The sequence below is a fragment of the Schistocerca nitens genome, chromosome 3 (genome assembly GCF_023898315.1).
Source record: "Schistocerca nitens isolate TAMUIC-IGC-003100 chromosome 3, iqSchNite1.1, whole genome shotgun sequence".
NCBI classification, from domain to species: domain Eukaryota; kingdom Metazoa; phylum Arthropoda; class Insecta; order Orthoptera; family Acrididae; genus Schistocerca; species Schistocerca nitens.
Window position 1 is genome coordinate 862,030,133 of NC_064616.1, and position 24,614 is coordinate 862,054,746.

Here is a 24,614-nt window from a genome sequence, read left to right on the forward strand (position 1 = left end):
GGATGTTCCTTCTGCAATACTGCAAAAAGACTTGGCAGGAATGTAGCTACTGTACATGATTGCCGTCAGCGGTGGTCACGAGTATGTATGGTCGCAATGAAGACCGGGCTCTGGATAGCCATGTGATGCTACGAAAAGGGAAGACCAGTGTTCAATGTATGACTCTGGTGCATCGTACTGCATCTGCAGCAGCAATTTCAGCAGCAGTTGGGACCACAGTGACACAATCAACTGTTACAAATCAGTTACTTCAAGGACAGCTATGAGCCAGATGCCCAGTAGTGTGTATTCTACTGACCCCAAACCGTTGAAATTTGCGTCTTCAGTGGTGTCAAAAGAGAGCTCACTAGAGGACAGAGTGGAGGTCAGTTGTGTTTTCTGACGAAAGCTCGTTCCACCTCAGTGCCAATAACAGCCATGTGTTGGTTGGAGGAAGGGCAGTTGAGGGCCTGCATCCAACCTGTCTGGGTGCTAGACACACTGGACTTACACCTTGAGTTATGGTCTGGGATGTGATTTTATATGACACTAGCTAGAGCACTCTTGTGGTTATTCCACACACCCTGACCGTAAATTTGTCTCCAAATGAGCAAATATGGGACATCATCGGATGAAAACTCCAGCATCAGCCACAAACAGCATTAACTGTATCTTTATTGACTGACCAAGTGCAATAGGCATGGAACTGCATCCCACAAACTGACATCCGGCACCTGTACAACATAATGCATGTAATTTGCACGCTTGCACTCAATATTTTGGTGGTGACACTGGTTATTAGTGTACCAGCGTTTCACATTTGCATGCCTTATATCAGATTTACATTAACCTGCGATCTTGCAATGTTGATCACTTAAATATGTTACCTAGATAAATGTATTCCCAAAATTTCATTACTCTATATTAATTATTTTTTGGTGTAGTGATTTTCTTTTCGTCGGTGTATTTTTACAATTGAGAAGCAGTATATTTCGTAATTATTTAAGAAAAACTCATTGATGTGTGAATGGGAAAAATCTCTAATATAAAAGATCTCAACAATTACAAACCTTCTGGTGACTGCCTGCTGAAAGTGTCAGATTTCCAAGACGATACATGAGGTTAATATTGTGCCACTCATTATCCAAAAATCTTGCATTCAACAATGTCTTAATAGCACGACCATTAACGACAGCTACAAAAAGTAACCCTTCAGATCGTACAGATAACAACAGGGAATACCCAGGTTTTCCTTGTTGGAAAAATAGTTCCCCACCAACACATGTCCTAAAGCTCAATCCAGTGTGATTCTTTAAGTTGACAGGAGTGGAAAGGCTGACAAATGATGAACCATTGAAGTAGCCTTCTCTATAGACCGCACTCACACTCTCTGCGAAGAAGAGGATGAAGAGCAAACACCAATTATGTTCTGAAAAAGAAACAAGCAAATAAAAAGAAGTTAACATCAATGTCAATTACACAACATTAAAATAAACATATTTTCCAAAAAATAAAGTGATTTCACCTTTAAAGCAGAAACCATACAATGATAATAGCCATTTTCTGTTATTGTATACAAATTTTATTAACTATGCACAACTATTTACAAACATTCATGAATTAAAATGTTGCAACAAACATTATCACGGTGATAGTGATCTCCTCCTTGTTGAGTAAACAATAAGATTCAGGAATTAAAAGAGCCTTGATGATGGTGATTGGTACCAAACAATTTACATGTTACTTTGTTAATTAGTTCACTATTTAAATGTTACATGGGTTGTTTGCATGATTGTAAACTAAATAATGTGGAACATGCAAGTTTAAAGGGCAATGTATGAATGCTGACCATTTACAGTTTACCAAATAGCAGAGTAGTCAAAATCTAGTAAGACTGAACATGTTAGCCTTTAATATTCATGTAATTAATGATGCACTTAAATTTAGTCTCTTTTTTCCCTTTCTAGTTATACATGCTACAACATTTTCTTCAAAAGTTATCCAGGATAAATGATTTGAGGTTATATTTAAAATTGGTTTTGTTAGCTGTCAGATTTTTTTTTTTTTTTTGGGGGGGGGGGGGCTACATTGTGAATGAGTGATAAGGGATCTATTTTTCTTCTAGTTTTATAGTTGTCGATGTCACAATTCTTCTTAAATTGTGATTGATAATATTATGCATAGGCTATATTGCTAGTCACCATATAATGCAGACATTGAGTTGCAGACAGGCACAACAGAAAGACTGCTAAACATGTGAGCTTTCGGCCAAAAGGTCTAATCTAAAATAGACAACACACACACATTCATGCAAGCATAACTCACAACATGTTACCACTGTTTCTTGTGACTGATTATTTATGATGGAATTCATAAGTGAATATGCATTTTGTGAAGAAGCAGTTAACTTGAAGGTGCATCTACAAGACGAATGCGGGTGAATACCTTCTTATTCCCACTGTCTGAAGGACAGATGCTAAAGAGCAATGTAAAATAATCCTTATCTATATAGTGTTAAAAGTTTTTAATTGTTTATTAAACAAGAAAATGAAGTTCTTACATAATTACTGTATTTTAGCTATATAGATAAAATTAGCTTTCACTGTTATTCAATGATTCTTCTGATGACCTAGTGATTACGAACCATCCAATTTTTTCTAGTTGGAAGGAAAACCACAATATGTCTCCTAAAGCAGTATTTATATTGTGCTTTACTGAACATAGGCTGAAACAGCAGAGTCTCTCTCATGCAGGACCTTAATTTACTTTGAACTATTTTCAATGATGAAATAGTAGTGGTTAGTGTTCCACATACTAATCTCCACTGCTCTGAAAATTTCTTGAAGAACAAGATGAGAAATAACTTTGCTAAGAAATCGTCTAATGCCACAGAAAAGACTAGTTTGAGTTCTATTTATACCAATGAGATGTTTACTAAAAGTTGTCATGTACTTTACCAAAAAAAGAAGACAATGAAACACTCTTGTTCACTAGTGTCATGTGTAATAGGCAGTTAGAAGGTTGCTATGAACATTAGGCTACACCAACTACACAAATGATTCTATGACAAACCACCTGAATATGAGATTTAGAGAGCTTATGAACTAGGAAGAAACAAATGTTGCCACTGTGAAAAGGAAAGCAATCTTTGAAGCAGCACATGCTTCTAATGACGAAAAATAAAAACATTCAAATTGAAACCTAACAAAGAACTACATTTTATGCAGTGGAAGAGATTTTATCATCTTTGTAGTCAAGCAATAAAAATTATGATGTTCTGTCAACTAAAGTACAGTCAAATTTTAAACGTTTTGGAGGAGATCTAGAACAATAGGCTTTATAAACACTTGGAACATAAAAACGTGCTCTGTTACAAACAGCTTGAATTCAAAAAGGACTGTCAACTGAACAAACTAGATTTACCTTGACAATCTACACATACTACTAAAATAAAGTCCTCCATCATGCTTTTCTGCCTGTACATGAAAGCTAATCTCCTGAACTATTGTAGGGTTTTTGAAATGTTTTTTACTAATAGGTAGGCTGGTTTATGGGGAAGTTTTGTGTATATAATTTATAATTCTACTGATGATGAGTGTGTAATAAATTTGTTGTTATTTGCTTCATATTTAATTAGTGCTTGCAGTGACATCTCATGGCAATGAGGGGATCTACAAACTGGTCCGCTGGAGAGGAGTTAAAAAATGTAAATGTCATGTGACTAGGGCCTCCTGTCGGGTAGACCGTTCGCCAGGTGCAAGTCTTTCGATTTGATGCCACTTCAGCTACTTACGCATCAATGGGGATGAAATGATGATGATTAGGACAACACAACACCTAGTCCCTGAGCAGAGAAAATCTCCAACCCAGCCGGGAGTCAAACCCGGGCCCTTAGGTTTCACATTCTGTTGTCCTCACCATTCAGCTACCGGGGGCGGACGGAGAAGAGGTGATATCTGGCAGGAAAAGTAGTACAGTGAGCAGCTGCCACAACCCCAGAGCACAGAAAGGCTTGATCAGAATCTATACAGTCATGAGAATGGCTACGAGCTGGCATCTAACAGGTGCACTGCAGGTGGGGAGTGCCTCAGGGGTCAGTGCTGGGACCATTACTGCTTCCTTGTATATAAATGATATATCTTCGAACATGACAAGTGATTCATAAATGAGTGCAATATAGACAATGTATCAAACAGCTCAGTTCAAGATATACATTCATGGCTTGTAAAAAATAAAACTGAGAGTAAATCATCAGTTTTTTTACAGTTTCTTATATACAATTTTAATAGTATCAACTGTTAAATGTTGCACAGTCTTAGTTCAAGGACGTTATTAAAGAGTAGCTCAAAGTGGTTTAGTAAACAAATTAAGGGTAATCTCAGGAATACTGCATGGATTTTTATCCAGTTTCACTAACAGAATGACTAATTCACGATGAAGTTTTGTGTATGCAAATTAGTACCGCTTCGTTAGAGAAGTCGTCCAGCCGTAGTTGAGACAGGTCACTAGTAATATAAAACAAGTGCGTACTGAAAAGTAAGGTTTCTGAATTTTTGTGAAAACTTTTACAGCTTTTTACATAAAACCGAACTTTATTAACATTCTACATCTTTATTCTTCATGTCTACATATCTGCAGCACTCTGCCGCTAAAGGGCTCCTAACTGTAGCGTGTAACACGGCAGTATGTAACGTAACTATTTCGATCCTTAGTAACAGCGTGCTCTAATCGAGTTTCGAATTTGAAGGGTTCATTCACACATGGAGCACCCTCTCCTTCAGCATGACAATGCCATACCACACACGAACGCTGCGACATCTGCAACAATCCGACGCCTTGGGTTCACTGTCATCGATCATCCTCCACACAGTCCAGACGGAAAGCGTCGATTTCTTTCCCGTTGCAAATAAAACCATTTTCAAAGCGGTATTTTGACGTGCCCATCCGATGCAGCAGTCGCATATTACTGTAGGGTAGTTTTATCGATATGTATTAAAGCTCCAGTAAAACACGAACAATACCCAGGAATCCAGCAGCGATTCGCATACCACCATGCCTCGCGGGTCTCCGCCGTTGCGTTGCTGCTCGAGCAACGTCCCTGTTAATACATATTTATTAACAAATATCGAACTAGACTAATTGGGGACTGCTCTATCGAATGGTCACGTAAAATTACGCTATAAAAAATAAAAAAATGGTTCATATGGCACTGAGCACTATGGGACTTAACTGCTGAGGTCATCAGTCCCCTTGAACTTAGAACTACCTAAACCTAACTAACCTAAGGACATCACACACACCCATGCCCGAGGCATGATTCGAACCTGCGACCGCAGCGGTCGCGCGGTTCCAGACTGTTGCGCCTAGAACCGCTCGGCCACCTCGGCCGGCTTACGCTATAAAAATCATTTTGTTTGTAAGCGGAATCAAACCTTCGAGACTGGGTGTAGCGTTAATACCGTAGAATTTCTATTATTGTAATGCGTAAACGTGGTGAGTAGAATTACTACCTTATGTCCGTATATTAAAGAAGTTTTTAATGATCAGCATGTAGCGATACTGACAAATGAATTTATTTTAATGTAAAATGACTTGTTCCACAGCATTACGATTTATCGTGAAAATGATCCATGGAAACCGGCAAAAACTAACTAACTTGATGAGCAGTATTTGTCTGGGCTGACTCCAGCAACAGATTGCAAAAACGAATTCGAAAATGGCTGCCGAAACGTCAGAGAAAATGCACCTGACAACTCCTAGGGGGATAATGTCTTTTGCCGTTACCAATATTTCTTTGTTTTTCCAAAAAAAGAGTGAAAAGCATCAATTTAACACTACGACCAAGACCAACGTTCACAAAAACTTCAAGGAGGTCCGTGAAATCCACGAATAAAACTAATGTAATATAATGTGTTTTGCAAATCCTGTTTTGCGCAGTGTGCCCTGTTCTGAGTTGTAAGCCACAAAAAAATTACAATATTTTTAAACTATTTGTATCTAAGGAACATTTTACAATTAAATCCGTGTAGTTTTGTAAAAACTGACAATTTATCTACGGAGAAATTCGCTATCACTTGTTTTTCAATACTTTTCCTGTTAACAAATCACCTTTAATCCTACTGATTTAAATTAGACCCGTAATACAGTACTAACAGAATCATTAATCACATTCTGTCAAATGATTTGTACTGACATGAAGCTAAGGCAGGATAAAGAACACACACAGTAATGGTAATACTGCAAGAGCTATCAACTGGAGTTGGTGAGTTACAGGGCTAAAATTGCTTAACTAAATCCATAAATGTGCTGACGTAATTAATTCGGAGTTAGTGCGGCTGTAGCGTCCGTAACTACTGAGAATACGGCACCCAAAATGTTTTGCTTACAACTGTCCGTATCACTTCAGACACTTAAGTTTCCTCCAAAACATGTATTCCTATGAGCAGAGAAAAGAAAAGAGAACCTCTCAATATCACAATCACATGTCTGAAATTTAGTACGTTTAGTTTTGCTTTTGTGACAGTAAAATAGGCCAAAAATACGTAATAAAGATTCGAGTCGTCCACTACAAAAAGGGTATATCAAAGAATGGTTCAAATGGCTCTGAGCACTATGGGACTTAACATCTATGGTCATCAGTCCCCTAGAACTTAGAACTACTTAAACCTAACTAACCTAAGGACATCACACACATCCATGCCCGAGGCAGGATTCGAACCTGCGACCGTAGCAGTCGCGCGGCTCCGGACTGAGCGCCTAGAAACGCTAGACCACCGCGGCCGGCTATCAAAGAATGAAACATAGTTTCTTTTCTTCGTGTAAAGAAGACGACTTTGTCATTTACACACCTGGTAATACAGAATCGGTTTATTCATAACTTCGTACGTGCAGCACTACGTATCTACAGTCGGACGACTTGTCTGACGTAGTAGCACCACACTATACACAGAAGCCTTCCCTGTGAATCAATAGCTATTCTGAAAGAAAAAAAAATATCACAACACCATGAAGGAGTTGTGCGACATACACGAAAGTTGGTAAGCGTGTTTTTATATCTGAAAGTTTCGCGCCAGTTGCATAAGAGTGGCGCTAATGGTGTCAATATGAGGATGCAATTTATGTTTGCTTCGAATACAGCCTGTACCGGCCCTGAGCGTTAATTACTTTTGAGATTGGATATGGTGGATTGATGATACTCAGGAATGCCTTTCAGGCGTCAAAGACGCCATTATCAACACCTCACTGAGTTTGAACGAGGTCGCGTTATACGGGTACGAGACGCTGGGTGTTCCATCTGCGACAATGCAAAGAGACTTGCCAGGACTGTATCCACTGTACATTACTGCTGGCAGTGGTGGTTACGAGAATGTACGGTCGCAAAAAGACTGGACTCCGAATGACCACGTAGCACTACCGAAAAGGAAGGCCATCGTGTTCGGCATATGGCTCTGGCGCATCTGCAGAAGCAAAATTTGGAAAATTCTTCCAGCAGGGTAATACACATACAAATTAATGGACACAATTCCCAAGACAGTACCTTACGTCCTTCCTCTCCAGTACTATTTCCCGCTAATCCAGAAGTGGGGAAGTGCAAGAAAAGTGGAGGCAGCGGAGGGAAAATGGGGGAGGGGAGGGAACGTGGGGGATGGGGAGGAGTGGGGGTGGTGACAACAATGTGAGGTTCCTACATCTACCCCCAGCGAGAGAAGGTAAGGGGACCCCCAGGGAGAGCCGTCATCTTGAATAAATTAAAACTGCACCAACACCTCCTTATCCCCCTACCGACGCCCCTTCGGCGACTTGCATGTCCGTAACTGGGGAAACGAGACGTACAGTATAAATTGGAATCTTCTGCTGCATCTCGACATAAAAGAGAGGTGAATACTAGGTTAAAAGGCGGACTAAAAAATCCGAGGCCCGACTGGGATTCGATTCCGCGACCTTTCGGTTTTCAGTCACAACACTTCACCGCTCGCTGGCCACGCCCGACATAGCTTCGCTGTTCTTTGGAATTGCGACAGCTATCACTTCACTGTCTTTCTCGCCAGATACAAACTCGTCTCCAGCTGATCAGCTCTTAGTTTCCATCACTGTCACGAAATATCACTCCAAATAATAATTAAATATGGAACAGATATTAAACACACATCATTACTTCGCGGTAATAAATCAAACATCGCGTTCGGAAACTCCCGTCACAAAACTTCTAGGAGTTGTGGAGGGGAGTGACTGCGTAATATTTTGAATGGCCTTTCAGGTCTCCCGACCTCACACCTTGTGTCTATCTGTGGGGTTACGTAAAAAGATCGTTTTTTTATCGCCCCTATCTATGACAATCTTGAAAACTGCGACGTCGCATTGTTGAAACCGCGAATTCTATAACGAGAGACCAGCTGCTTCGTGTCTGGGAGAAATTGAGCCACCGTTTTCATATGTGTCGTGTAACACATGGTGCTCACATTGAATGCATACAAATTTGAACCTTTCTCTTCCCAGGAATGTTGGAATTGCGTTCCTAACTTTTGTTGTTTGCAAGCAATAAATGTTTGAAATTTGTCCTACCTTTTTGAATAGCCCTGGCATGAGGTGTTAAGAAATATTTAGAACTCTTCGTAACGCTTATTTGCTGCTAAACATCATTCCTTCAAAAAAATGAAGTACATATAAAAGTGAAATTCTGGGAAGGTCGGAAGATCATGACTACGTCCCGTCGATATGGAGGTCATGAAAAACTAAGCACAGTGTCAGGTTTGAAAAGGGTGGGAAGGATATCGGTAGGGTCATTTTTCAAAGCAACCACTCCCGCATTCATCTTAATCGATTTAGGCAAACCATGGAAAACGTAAATCAGGGTGAACTGACGGACATTTGAACCCTGCTACTTCTGTATACGAGTTCTGTGCCGTGCCCCGCTGCTGCAACACCACTATGTGAATTTACTCCTAGAAGCATCGGAAACTGCATTAGTTTTTTCAGTCTCTTCCCTAAGCATTATTTCCTTATTTGACTGGTGACATTTATGTGAAATGTCAATATAAAAAAAACCCTACCATTGATCTTTCACGTGGAAACGATTTTAAAACTGGGACGTTATAGGAAAAATTAGCAAATAATGACCAAAAATGATCAATTACTTCCTGCTATAAGGAAAACTATTAACATTTCGTATCTGTGCAATGCAACTAGTACATGTGCAGATGTTAAATACAACGCCAGGAGAAAGTTAAGTGGGTCGTGCTGGAGGTAATCTGTAGGCTCTAGCGAATGAAACCACAAAACGGCGAAGCCATCAAAATGCTCGCGACGTCGTGCGCCGCACAGCACTTTGCAATGTTTGGATGACTCACTCTAGGCTCAGCTGCCCTAATTTTTTTATTTATTTGTTACTTATTCCACTACATAGTTGTCCTTGCTACACAGCACATAGGATGGACATAGAACACACATGAGATACACAGAACTACTATAAAATTCGCTTTGCAGTTTAAAATATAACTTACGTTTGTAATAAACTAAGCAACATTTTGAACGTATAAAAACATATACAAATTAAGTTGTTATAAATTTTTATGTCTTAAATGTGTGTGTGTGTGTGTGTGTGTGTGTGTGTGTGTGTGTGTGTGTGTGTGTGTGTGGAGGGGGAGGAGGGGGGCGCAAAGTTTTCAGATAATAAACTGGACATGCAAGGACTCCAAACATCTCCAGCTCTTCTTTCCTATGAACTAGATATTTAGAACACCCGACGAATATACGATATATGTCTCGAACAGATTCAGCGTCGCAGTCGCACTGAGCGTTCTTCACAAAACCGACTCTGAACAGATGTGCTGGGGAAACTTCTGTGATTGAGTCTCATTCTCATTAGGGCAGTGACACGTGGTCTTATTTTGTAGTCGGTATACCAAGTGTTTTTTTTCTTCTCTCAGGCTGGATAATGTGATGTTCTTGATAGCGGTAGAGCACTTCCCCTTTTCTTTTCCAATGTTCAACAGCTTTGTTTTTCACCTAAGGTACAACATCGGACTGTGAAATGATCGTTGTACTTCGTGTAAACATTTTTTTGAGCCTCCTCCCCCCCCCCCCCCCTAGGAACAACTATCCCCTGTATGAAGTAGTCCAGAACAATGGAACGAAAGAGGCATATTTTTGAGTCCCCATTGAGTCTTTCAGGGAATTCTTAGTTCAGTGCAACTTGAAGAATATTTATTGAGAAAATGTGAAAGAAAGGATTTGGAAAAACAGACATCTACGTAAGTTTTTCAAAAGACTTGTAATGTCATAATCGTGTGTCAAACAAAAGGTAATTATAAGTCTTATAAAGGTTAATTTTGCACTTTAAACTATTAAATGTTCAAATGTGTGTGAATTCCTATAGGACTAAACTGCTGAGGTCATCGGTCCCTAGACTAACACACTAATTAAACTAAATTACGCTAACTCCTTGACGGAGGGAGGACTCGAACCTCCCGCGGGAGTTTAAACTATTAGGTTGATGCATAAGTTTGTAGTGTTTTTGTTTTGCATGTTGGTATTCCGGTTGCTATGGGTTTATTTATTGGTTGTAATTTTTTATTTGTAGTTCACTGTTGTTATTTGAGTTAACATATTGTCACATTGTCATTTGGAGAGAATGAGTGGAGCTGTGGGCGCTAGAAAATGGAGTGCCAAGTGAGGAAATCTGGACATTTCCGATATATTCTTCTGTTTCGAGTTCAATAGAGGAGTGACAGCAGCGGAGGCTGCCAGAAACATTTGCGCCGTCTGTGGGGATAATGCTATTGAAAAGAGCACGGCAAGGAAATGGTTTTCTCGTTTTGAGGAGGATCGTTTGGACATTAGTGACTCTCCATGTTCAGCAAGACCTTCGTGTTTGATGAAGATCTTTTAAACGCATTAACCCACAATGATCCACGTCAGAGTACTCGAGAACTGGCAAATGTGATGAACCATGATCATTCCAACACAGCGTGACATTTGCATGCAATGGGGGCGGTTCAAAAATCGGCATGCTCTAAGCCAAAATCACAAAAAATCAGCGGGTGGCCATATGTGCATCTCTGCTTGCTCGTCATCAGTTGGCTCGTGAACAACAACGATCATTCCTTTACTGTATCGTTACTGGTGACGAGAAATTTTCACCTTTCTGGATGAAAATGCGCTCCGAACACGCCTCGACGAGTTCTTCGCTTCAAAACCACGCGATTTCTACAATCGTGGAATCGAAAAGTTGCCCCAGCGTTGGCAGATTGTTGTAAATAGTGGAGGAGAATATACTATTGATGACTAAACTTATGGAAAAACGTTAAGAATTTATGCGCCGCCCTATTATTTCGGAGACTTCTAGTAGTAAAGCGTCTTCTGCCAAATGGTCAACCTGCACATTCAAAAAATATTCCTGTCTGGTCAGGAACGAACAAAACTATCGAAGTTATTTCTCTGCTATTATTTTTCATTACCTCACGCATAAAGTCGGATGGAAGGCATAACGCTGTTAAGTCCTTTCCCGGATTCTTTTAGTACACTACTTACTGCATATTCTGGCTCCGGTTTGTAACGTTTCACAACTTTCAAGAGCTCGTTGTGCCATGACTGTAATCTGCTTTACGAGAAGATGTGTTAGGCGCTTAAATGTTCGTGAATACAATTGGAGGGTGCATGGTCTAAAACCACAATAATACTTTCACCTGCAATTTTGGTATTAGGCGCTCTTGCAATCATTTTATACAATTTCATTTGGTTGTGATAATCTTGCGATATTGATCTCGAATCATAGATGAGCTCTGCACCCCCAATGAACCCCATTTCTACTCCCGCATGAACCACTACTGCTCTTTGTCCAGAACTTTCACTTTTCCGCACACCTGGTACGTCACTATGCTACCAAGATTTACTGACAGTTCAGTGTGTATGCACCCATGTGTCGTCAGTGCGAGACTGGTTTCTTCGCACCTTTCTCGTTTTCAAAAATCAAATGGCTCTGAGCATTATGGGACTTAACTTCAGAGGTCATCAGTCCCCTAGAACTTAGAACTACATAAACCTAACTAACCTAAGGACATCACACACATCCATGCCCGAGGCAGGATTCGAACCTGCGACAGTAGCGGTCGCGCGGTTCCAGACTGTAGCGCCTAGAACCGCTCGGCCACCACGGCCGTATTTCTCGTTTTCCCTCAAAGTTCTAATAAACGGTGCACGCCATGCTATAATGTCCATCCTCTCAGCCAGAAATGTTCGTCTATGTTTACATTTTTTGAAACGAAACCCCGTATCTTTCAAAATTTTCCAAAAAGTTCAAATGTATGTGAATTCCTAAGGGACCTTCCCTGCCCCGTGATGACTGGGTGTTGCGTGATGTCCTTAGGTTAGTTAGGTTTAAGTAGTTCTAAGTTCTAGGGGACTGATGACCATAGATGTTAAGTCCCATAGTGCTCAGAGCCATTTGACCCTAAGGGACCAAACTGCAGAGGTCATCGGGTCCTAGACTTACACACTGTTTAAACTAACTTGAACTAACTTAATGCTACGAACAACACACACACCCATGCCCGAGGGACGACTCTAACCTCCGGTGGGAGGGACCGCGCAATCCGTGACATGGCGCCTCTAACCGAGCGGCCACTCCGCGCGGCTTCCAGAAAGTGGTTCGTTCCCTGTGAAATTAATGTCTGAATCCTCCTTCACTCAACTGCGAAACTTCCGAAGAGTGGGTATTTCTCTATTAACGTCGTAATATTCCAAGAAATTTCTTTTCAGTAAACACTTATCAAAATCGTCGAGACGCGTCGTTTTCTTCCTCAGTGTCTTATTCCTCGGTGCGACAATTTTCTAACCACTCCGTCTGGCTTTCTTAACATCGTTCACAAGGTATTAGCAAACCTTTCCGTTTTTCTTAACCACAGAACTGAACTGTTATTAATCAGGATTTTTTTTGTCTGAGCGTTCTCTCCTATAACGTATACATGCGCGAGGACCGTCCATTTCGCCAGCCGGTGTGGCCGAGCGGTTCTAGGCGCCTGAGTCCGGAACCGCGTGACCACTACGGTCGCAGGTTCGAATCCTGCCTCGGGCATAGATGTGTGTTATGTCCTTAGGTTAGTTAGGTTTAAGTAGTTCTAAGTTCTAGGGGACTGATGACCTCAGATGTTAAGTCCCATAGTGCTCAGAGCCATTTGACAGTCCATTTTCATGTCGGATGCCTTTGGCCCTGTCAGTACGTAAACAAAGCTTAGTTCCGCGTTCTGCCGCAGGCAATTGTGAATTGAACAGGTAATACTTTATTTAGCAATACTGGACAGTTTCGAGATTTAGCTCATTTTCAAGTGCGCAAATGAATATGGGCACATCCTCCTACTAAGCATATACAGGGGATGGACAAAAATGTGGAAACATTGCGAGAAATGCATGCTTGACCATAAACGCAGATGCTAGCCAAGCCTGTAGGTTGCGATGACAACGAACGGCATCTGTGCAATGTCCTCAATACGTTGCAAGTGTCAATCGTGGTCAGATCAGTGTTCTGTGTAGTTGCGAGTGCGTTGTGTCGGAGCTAAGTGAATTCGAACATGAGCAAATTGTTTGCGTTCCTATGGTGGGTACTTCCATAACCAACGCAGCCGAAGTGTTAGCTGTTTCAAAAAGCATCGTATCGAAGGTTCATACCGCATACATGGAAAGCAGAAAGTCATCGTCTACTAAGTCATAACAAGACGAAAGTGTATCTTCAGTGATAGTGACAGACGCTCATTGAAGACGATTGTGAGGAAAAATAAAGACGACGACCGCTGCAAAAGTCACTGCAGACCTGAATGTCCCACTCGTAAACTCTGCAAGCACCAAAATACAAAGGCAGCTCCATAAGCTGGGAACTGCAGGACGAGCTGGAATTTGAAAACCACACACCAGTGATGCAAATGCCCGTAACGGGTAAACGTCGTGCCGTAGCCGTACAATCTGGACTTTGGAGGAATGGAAGAAAGTCAATTGTTTGCCAAGGAAAATCGCCAAACAGCCGTATATTTTGAGAAGTTATTTTATTTGGACAACCACGTTCGGCATCTCAATAATGCCATCATCAGGCCCCTATGCAATCTATGTGTGGACAATCAGGTATATCGATACTTGCATAAATGGAGCAATCAATATCTGGATTCCGTGAATTCGTTTTGGGAGTGTTTACTTTTAAGATTTGACCATATGGTCTGACCATAAGATTTGACCATAAAATGACTTTTGTTCAAATCTTTGAAGTAAACACTCCTAAAACGAATTTACAGAATCCAGATAGTGGCGGCTCCATTTATGCAAAATGGTTCAAATTGCTCTGAGCCCTATGGGACTTAGCATCTGAGATCATCAGTCCCCTAGACTTAGAACTATTCAAATCTAACTAACCTAAGGACATCACACACATCCATGCCCGAGGCAGGATTCGAACCTGCGACCGTAGCAGCAGTGCGGTTCCGGACTGAAGTGCCTAGAACCGCTCGGTCACAACAGCCGGCGTCCATTTATGCAAGTATCTATACATGGAGTGCATAGGGGTCTGAATATGGCATTATTGAGATGCCGAAAGTAGTTGCCTAATAATAGCTTCACAAAATATAAGGCTGTTCGACGATTTTCCTTCGTAAAAATTTGAACGCCCGCTGTCCATTATCCACAATGGATCAACAGAGAAAGTCATTTGGTCGAATGAGTCTTGTTTCACACTGTTTCCAAATTCCGGCCGAGTTTGCGCCTCAGTTAGTGAAACATGGCGTGGGTTCGGTGATGATTTCGACAGCCATAAGGTGGCATTCCATAGGCCCCATGGTTACTCTGCAAGGTTGCAGTACTGTCAAGGATTATGTGACCATTTTGGTTTATCAGGTCCATCCCAGGGTACCACGTGTCTTCCCCACTGGACAGGGCCCTTGTTCACACAACTCGCATCTTTGTAATCTACTTGGGCTAGAAGTGAGCGCGATGCCTACTCGCTTCCACCATCGTTTACCGAACTTGCCACTATTTTGAAGGAAGAATGGTGAAATATTTCCTTGAAAAAACATAAAGGACTTGTATTTATCCATTCTGAGACGATTGGAAGCTGTTTTGAATGCCTAAGGTTTTCCCACACCGTATTAGGCATGGTAATGTGTTATCTTTTTGTTGTTTCCTTATTTTTATCCATCCCTTGTATATCAGAAGAAAGAAAAGATTCTGAAATTGAGTGCTAGTCTGGCACACGTCGTTTAATCTGCTAGGAGTTTTTTTTTTTTTTTTAAGTGTGATCTGTGACGATTTAGACAGCATCTGGACCTACACGTTTAATCCACTCTCCCCAAGTTCGAATAACATCCCGTTTCAAGCTGCAATAAAGTACTTCTATGTTATTTGTTTGGTATCTGTATGGTAGTTCGAAAGGAATTAGAGTACTGTAGTTCCAAATTACGTGCCTATGTGCATTTGTGAACTCGTCTGCCAACATATTCTCGCTCAATCTCACTAATTTTAGTGAGCGAGAAACGTGCGACGTAACTGTGTTTTTTCCAAATTATACAATTCACTGGCCGGCCGTAGTGGCCGTGCGGTTAAAGGCGCTGCAGTCTGGAACCGCAAGACCGCTACGGTCGCAGGTTCGAATCCTGCCTCGGGCATGGATGTTTGTGATGTCCTTAGGTTAGTTAGGTTTAACTAGTTCTAAGTTCTAGGGGACTAATGACCTCAGCAGTTGAGTCCCATAGTGCTCAGAGCCTTTTGAACCATTTTTGAACAATTCACTGGTAGCTCAATTCTAATAATTCAGCTTTCAGAAGTTCTGTTGATTAGAAACGGGTTTTGACGGTAGAGAGCAGTTGTGGGTTAGCAAATACACTGAGGTGACAAAAGTCATGGGATACCTCCTAAAATCGTGTCGGACCTCCTTTTGCGTGGCGTAGTGCAGCAACTCGACGTGGCATGGACTTAAGTCGTTGGAAGTCCCCTGCAGAAATACTGAGCCATGCTGCCTCTACACCCGTCCATAATTGCGGACACGTTGCCGGTGCAGGATTCTGTGCACCACCTGACCTTTCGATTATGTCCCATAAATTTTCGGATGATCTGGGTGGCCAAATCGTTCACTCGAATTGTCCAGAATGTTCTGACATGGCACGTTGTCATCCACAAAAATTCCATCGTTGTTTGTGAACATGAAGCCCATGAATGGCTGCAAACGGTCTCCAAGTGACCGTACACAACCATTTCCAGTCGATGATAGATTCAGTTGGACCAGAGGACCCAGTCCATTCCATGTAAACACAGCCCACCGCAACCTGGGTCCATGGCTTCGTGTGGTATGCGCCACACTCGAAACCCACCATCAGCTATTACCAACTAAAATTGGGACTCATCTGACCAGGCGATGGTATTCGGTCGTCTAGGGCCTAACTGATATCGTCACGAGCCTACTCGACGAGCTGCAGGCGATGTCGCGCTGTTAGTAAATGCACTCGCGTCGCTTGTCTGCTGCCATAGCCCATTAACGCCGAAGTTTGCCGCACTGTCCTAACGGATACTTTCGTCGTACGTCCCACATTGGCTTCTGCGGTTATTCACGCAGTGCTGCTTGTCTGTTAGCACTGACAACTCTAGGCAAATGCCGTTGCTCTCGGTCGTAAAGTGAAGGCCGTCGGCCACTGCGTTGTACACGGTAAGACGTAATGCCTGGAATTCGGTATTCTCGGCACACTTCAGACACTGTGGATCTCGGAATATTGAATTCCCTACAGATTTCCGAAATGGAAACCCCATGCGTCTAGCTCCAACTACCATTCCGCGTTCAAAGTCTGTTGATTTCCGTCGTGCGGCCATATTCACGGAGGGAACCTTTCCACATGAATCATTTGAATGCAAATAACAGCTCCGACAACGCACCGCCATTTTATACCTTGCGTACGCGATACTACCGTCATTTGTATAGATGCACATCGCTATCCCATGACTTTTGTCACCTCAGTGTAAGAAGAACTCAAAAAACTCTTGCGACTGCTTTTGCAAATCAGATTGTTCTTAGTTTTTTGCTCAAACATGTTTCAGTGCATCATCATTGGTGGGTCCTTATTTTATTAAAATCTTAATTGCAAATCGTGCAACACAGAACGTTCATTAAGAGGATAAAAAACGTAATTATTTGAATGTCCTCATCATCATGCACATTTTCCTGACGTGAAGACGGATGCACAAAAATATTGCACATGGCAGTTTTAGTAATGGCACTGCAAATGTCTATATCACGAATTTCAAAGCACAATGTACATACTTTGAGTATGGCCCTTCGTATACACTTTTTCATGTTATCCACAGTGGTTATTCTTTTCTTGAAAACATGGAGATACTGAAATAAATGGGAAACTTGATAATAAAAAATAATCCGCCTACCGGCTCTTCAAAACCGTTTTTGCTATGCGAATGTACATTTCGAAGTCACGACTTCATCATGGTTTCAGTTGTTGTGTAAGGCTCTCCAATGTGATGTCAACACGCCAGAGAAGCGTATCTGTGGGAGTTACAGTGCATTATTAATTGCAATTTGCGAATCTCGGGTGGAATATAAGCGTTTCTGGCATGCTGACATCGTAATGAAGATACTTACATAACATCTGAAACCCTGGTGATGAAGCTGTGACTTAGAAATGTACATTGCCTTAGTAAAAAAAAAGTGCTATTGACAAGTCATTATATGGATTTATTATTATTATTAAAGTTTTTCATTCATATATACTATAAACAGTAACTGTTGTAGACACTACGTTGATGTACTGTCAAGTTACTTTCACGTCTGACAAAAACGACGTGTTGGACTTCTACCTTCTAGGAGTTCTGAATAGTCACAAAGCTGGTTCGATAATACGTAGATTCGTACTTCGTTCACAAGGAAGTGTGCGGAGCTGTGTCCAATGCCTTCCGGAAACCAATGAATAGGACATTAACCTGAGAGCCGTTACCTCCAGCCATAATGGACGAACAGAGCTAGTTGTTTATGGAATCTACGTTGATTTCTGAGATTTTCGCTTCCCAAAAAGGCCATAATAAGGCATCATGAAATCGTATTCGATTAGCCTACAACAGAACTGTACTTACATTCCGACACCCATTGAAGTCTGATTATTATCACATAAAGTACGATTTACTCCTAACTTACACTAACTAGTTAGGTCCAATAACCATAACTCCCTTCCTGTATACAGGCTCTATCTCCTAAGAGTCGTCAGTCGCATTTTCTCTGGTGTTTCGGCAGATACTTGAAATTTCGTTTTTGAAGTCAACCTGAACAAATAAGGCCGTCTTTCATTCGACGCCCAATGTCAACAGAAAGCGTCGGTTTGTTTCTCCACAGAAACAAAATTATTTTTAAAGCAGAATTTCCCGTGCCCACTCGATGGAATCTTTTCAAATTAATCTAGAGCGATATTCGTTTATCGACATGTATCAACAGGTACAGTAAACAGAAAGAATAACCGGAACTCCAGCAGCGACTGAGTAGCGCAGCTGCATGGCGACAGCAGACACCGCGGGGCAGGGCGGCACGCAAGTCGCCATTGGAGTAACTGTTATTCTTACTCCTATACTGTCCCTGTTAATACTGACCTATATTCCACAGAACTAATATGTGATAACTCTGTCGAATGGGCACTTACAATTCCACTTTAATAATCATTTTGTCTGTAATGTGAAAGAAACTGACGTTTTCCGTTAACACTGACAAGGGGGCCCTCCATACTGTAAATCACGGATTTTGGTGCACTTCAAATATGTTGTAGAGGCATTTACCCTAATTAGCTGGCTATCCGATTTTTTAGCAACGGGCTTTGGTTTTTGAGAAAATCGATTTTGAAGTTTATTGCGCGCTTTGTATACCCGCAACATTGCATATATTCCGAGCAAGTCAGCGTAGCGTAGCGGTGAAGGTTCACGGCTACCGCGATGGAGGTACCGTGTTCGAATACTGCTCCCATGTGGTTTTTTTATGTATGTAAGAACCGTCCTGAAAATCTGGTCCTAACGTTCAAAAACGAGTAGACGAATTAACTGGGAAATACAGAAATGTAGTCGTGTCCTGCGCGAAACCCGGGACGTTCACGAAACTGGTGTCCGAAGAATTTTTGCGTTCTGTAATTCTTCCGTACGCGAGATAGAAAATTTTTTGTACATTATCGATTGGTGGGGAAGCCCAAACCGATTCAACTTTATACGATCATCTATTCACTGATGAAAGGAAAGCGAGCACCTGCACCCTAAAAGTGGTCACACCAAAGTGCACTCATTATTGCCAGCCCTGCGATGTTTATTTTTACCGACAGATGAAAATCTTCACGAAAATATTTCGGAATGCTCCCGACTTGATGAAAGACAATAGTGAGATTGCTACTAGGGAAGATTCGAGGAAATTACATACCCTAATCCTACATCAATTCAGTGCACCTAATTTTGAAAGCATGATTAAATACACATGGATCGCATCGAAATTAGCGGATGAAAGAGAAATCTTTTTGAATGCAAAATAATTGTGTTTTCCGGTATCGCTCATGAAGAAACCGTGCGCCTGCAAGACGGTTCCTTTCATAGAAGACGCGTGGTGCTGCGAAAATTTGTGATTCGGTTATTTCTACGATAAGTATCATCCACAATATTGTTCTGGCACATCTAGCAATGTGGACGATGAAAAATAAGATTTTGTAATATTGTATGACAGAAAAAATTAATAACTGAATATATCTTTATAATTTGGCACACCTTAAACTGTGTTGATATTCTTTGAAATAAAATTGAAAAATTCGATCGATTTTGAAAAAAACAAACAAACAAACAAAAGTACACGAGCAGGATTCGAACGCGGTAACTCCAGCACGGCAGCTGTGAACCTTTACCGCTGCGCTTCGCTGACTTGCTCGGAACAAGTGTAATGTTACAGGTATACAAATCGCGTAATGAACTTCAAAATCGATTTTCTCAAAAACCAAGGCCAGTCGCTAAAAAACCGGATAGCCAGGTACTCAGGGTAAGTGCCTCTACAACATATTTGAAGCGCATCAAAATCCGTGATTTACAGTATGGAGGGCCCCCTTGTGAGCGTCAAATGTATGATGGGATGATGAGCATAATTCGGCTGACTCCATCAACACAATGGAAAAGCTAAACAGCAAATATCTTGCAAAGGTACAGAGATGCAACAGGTATACGCAACACACTTTTATTTTGGCGTTTTCTAGCTTACCATAACATCCCATACACATAATCTTTCAAATAGTCCAATTATTAATTTGCAACCCTGAACATCATGACAATAATTCTATTTTGTCGAAAGTCGACATGTTGAGAAACGTGGCTGTTGTACTAAAGGTTTATAATTTATAAAAAAAAGCTACCAGCCACATGTATGGTTTAAAAAAGGTTTATTATCTTCAGACCATGACCGGTTTCGGATTTTTCTTTTTCTTCTTTACAAATCCATCTTCAGATGGCAGTTACAAGCATTCTAAGTTGGACCTAGTTTTGTTTTTGTTATTCGTTTGCTGCAGAGCTATGTAGTTCTGCCTGACGAAATATTCGTGCGTTTATGTTTTCGAGCGCAAGCTTAATACACTTTTCAATATCCACTATGTGAGTGCTATTCCAGTTAATGGACGTCACTTTCATCCTCATCATCTTAATTACACACGCAGCACACACGAATAACGTTTACAAAACGTGGCCCAGCTTCATATTACAAACGAGAACAATATTTGCAAAGAGCTTACAGTCATAACAGATGGATTTGTAAAGAAAAATCCGAAACCGGTCATGGTCTGAAGATAATAAACCTTTTTTAAACCATACATGTGGCTGGTAGCTGTTTTTTATAAATTATAAACCTTTATGACAATAATTTATTCATGCTATAGAAAACTGAATGGTGCACTTTCCTGAAATGCATTCTATAAATCTTGAGAAAAACACAGTTTCATAAAAACACTTAGGCTTCTAAATGTCTCGGTAGATAAACTATGCAAGTGATAAGTATACAGCTACATACACTAACCAGCCAGAACATCATGATCAACGACCTATTACCGATATAAACTCGTCCAGGCGATAGCAGCGTCACCTGGTGGGGTATGACTGCTGGTCAGACACACGCACGGTGCATGTAGTATCAGTGTGCGTGCTGTCAGTGTGTAGAATGGGGAAAGAGTGCGATTTATCTGCGTTTGACCGGTGGCAGATTCTGATGGCCTCGAGTCGAGGAGGAGGAGGAAATTAGTGTTTAACGTCCCGTCGACAACGAGGTCATTAGAGACGGAGCGCAAGCTCGGGTGAGGGAAGGATGGGGAAGGAAATCGGCCGTGCCCTTTCAAAGGAACCATCCTGGCATTTGCCTGAAGCGATTTAGGGAAATCACGGAAAACCTAAATCAGGATGGCCGGAGACGGGATTGAACCGTCGTCCTCCCGAATGCGAGTCCAGTGTGCTAACCACTGCGCCACCTCGCTCGGTCTGGAGTCTCGGCACAAGTATTTTGGAAACTGCACGACTTTTCGGGTGATCGAGGAGTGCTGTGGTGAGTGTCTTCAACACGTGGCGAAACCAAGCTGAAACCAAGTCCAGACGTCGTGGGGTTGGGCGGCCACCCCTCATTACAGATGTCGGACATCTTAGGGTGGGCAGACTGGTAAAACAGGACAGGCGCCGAACTGTGGCGGAACTAACATCAGACTTTAATGCTAGGCGGAGTACAAGTGTGTCTAAACACATATTGCACCGAACATTCCGAAAGATGGGCCTCCGGAGGCGACGAACCACGTATGTGCCAATGTTAAGCCCACGACATCGGCAACTACAATTGAAATGGGCACGTGACCATCGGTCCAGGAAGTTGGCGCAGTGGTAGAGCGTTGCATGGTCTGATGAATCACGATACCTTCATCATCATTCCGATGGGGGAGCGCGAATCCGTCGTCTTTCAGGGGAACAGCTCCTTGATATCTGTACGGCGGGACGGAGACATGCTGGCGGCGACTCCATTATGCTCCGGGAAAAGTCACGTGGGCATCCATGGGTCCAGCAGAGCTCGTGCAAGACACCATGACGGCCAAGGAGTATCGTACACTGGTTGCAGACCACGTACACCCTTTCATGACGATCATATTTCCCGATGGCAGTGGCATTTTTCAGCAAGATAATGCGCTATACCACAAGGCCAGGAGTGTGCTAGAATGGTTCGAGGAACAAAGTGGCGAGTTCCAATTGATGTGCTGGCCTCCCAACTTGCCAGACTTGAACCTGATCGAACAGATCTGGGATGTGATTGAACGTGGCATCAGAGCTCATCGCCCCTCTCCCCGGAATTTACGGAAATTAGGTGACTCGTGTGTACAGATGCGGTGTAAACTCCATCCTGCGACCTACCAAGGCCTCAGTGCTTCCATATCACGAGGCGTCGCCGCTATTATCTGTGGACATTCCGGCTATTAGATACATGGTCATATTGTTCTGGTTGATCAGTGTACTCACGCCTTTGCGTACTAAAGTTGTCGCAATTTTTGATTCCATAGCTCGAACCCTTTACAAAATAATATAGGTTGTAAGTAGGCTGTGTTGGTAACGCCATGTACCGCTCTGTATGAAAATCACTGGCTGTGCTGTGTGCAGTCTGTGGCTGGTTGGCATTGTTGGAATATTCGCTTTTGTAGTGTTGGGCAGTTGGATTGAACAGCGCGTAGCGTTGTGCAGTTGGAGGTGAGCCGCCAGCAGTGGTGGATGTGGGGAGAGAGATGGCGGAGTTTTGAGAGCGGACGATCTGGACGTGTGTCCATCAGAGACAATAAATTTGTAAGTCTGGATGTCATATATATATATAATGACTTTTGAACATTATTAAGGTAAATACATTGTTTGTTCTTTATCAAAATCTTTCATTTGCTAAGTATGCCTATCAGTAGTTAGTGCCTTCAAGTAGTTAGAATCTTTTATTTAGCTGGCAGTATTGGCGCTCGCAGTATTGCAGTAGTTCGAGTAACAAAGATTTTTGTGAGTAAGTGATTCATGAAAGGTATATGTTATTGTTAGTCAGGGCCATTCTTTTGTAGAGATTATGGAAAGTCAGATTGCGCTGCGCTAAAAATATTGTGTGTCAGTTCAGTGTTGATCAGAATAAGTAAAGAGAGAAATGTCTGAGTACGTTCAGTTCTACTCAGCTGTTTGAAAATCAAATAACGTACGGGGTTTATCAGCACAATCATTCATAAATTTTTCAAAAGGGACGTTTCAAGGTGCCCACATTAAGTGAAACATCTGTTACGTAGAAGCTGAACGAAAGTCCAGTCTAAATCAGTGTTATGCAATGCTTCTGAGATAAGGCTATGCCGACAGATTTCGAACAATTACACTGAGAAAATCTGCAATAACTAACAGGGCTCAATTCTTCCAATGATGTGTTCTGCTTATTTCCGTTTTTTTGTATTATGGCGCCAGTTGAGTTCACTCTAAAGTGCTGAACAACTTGTTCCCGAGAAATGTGCATACAGTTTCAACAAAAGCAGAACAGCAGGCAAAATATTCATAGTTTACAGGAGGGAATATAGCCCATGCGTCTGTGCGGTTCCGTTATTCGCAAAGTTGTTCCCGTTTCATAGCAGGGCCCACCACCAACACCGCGTATACAGTTATTACCAGTTAGCGCCCGACAACTTTCACTAGCTGATTCGTCTTCCGCGATGCTTCATAACGCGTAGAACAAGGATTCCGCATTCTGCGCAGAGTTCCGAGTGACGTAAAAATTACCGTGTTATTCGAATCATCTGTAACGTTATCTGACTATAACTTAGCTGTGTTTCGCGTCTACTGGTTAAACAACGCAATTAGCTACAACCTTTACACAGTTGGTAAAAACGGACGTCGTTGTTTCTTATGCTCACTGTTCATACGTTGTAAATGCATTCTTTTAACAAAATGCTGGTCAATGACGTCGATAATGTGGACTATTTAGAAAAAGCTGTAGTTTCGTTAAAACACGTATTTTCTAAAGGTAAGCAGCAGCTGTATTAAGCTTTATCCATCAGAAAATGCTAATTTCTTTTTATTCGGTTTCGAGAAGACGATTATAACTACGAAAAACTATCACAAACGTCTTCGAACCTACCCTGTAATCAAAATCACCTTCCGAGATAGTTTACAGTAATAGCGCCGTACTCAGCTGTGATAAAATTTCTACAGATATCTATAATTGCAGAATTCATATATAATTACATCGGTTTTACTTCCCGCGGCTCCTTCCCTCTCGTAACATGCTCCAAGAAACCGGAAGATGGTGAAAGGAAGTGTTTTTTAAGGTGGCTATTGGTCTCTCTCTCTCTCTCTCTCTCTCTTTCTCTTTCTCTCTCTCTCTCTCTCTCTCACACACACACACACACACACAAGCATACGACAGACGAAGCATTAGCTACATCTCTCACAATCAACAAGTTTTAGAGGAAAAAAAGTACCTCTAAAGCACAGTCCCGCTCCAACTGCTGAGCAGTGCCAATGTGCAGTTCCTTACAAGTAAAAAATTGTAAAGCTGCCACCAATCCGATGGTTGGTTTGCATGTCACAGTGCTTGACTAGATGCTTCAAGATGGTATGCCGCCCCCTTCGTC

General features: G+C 41.8%; 1 protein-coding gene across 1 annotated transcript in view; it reads right to left on the bottom strand.

The window, feature by feature from the left end:
- The window catches only part of LOC126248896 (protein crumbs), a 354,721-nt gene that overhangs the window by 269,345 nt on the left and 60,762 nt on the right, over positions 1–24,614 (bottom strand). Inside the window, exon 2 of the mRNA XM_049950366.1 lies at positions 1,050–1,408. Coding sequence (XP_049806323.1) covers positions 1,050–1,408 — 359 coding nt within the window. The remainder of the gene's footprint in view (positions 1–1,049; positions 1,409–24,614) is intronic.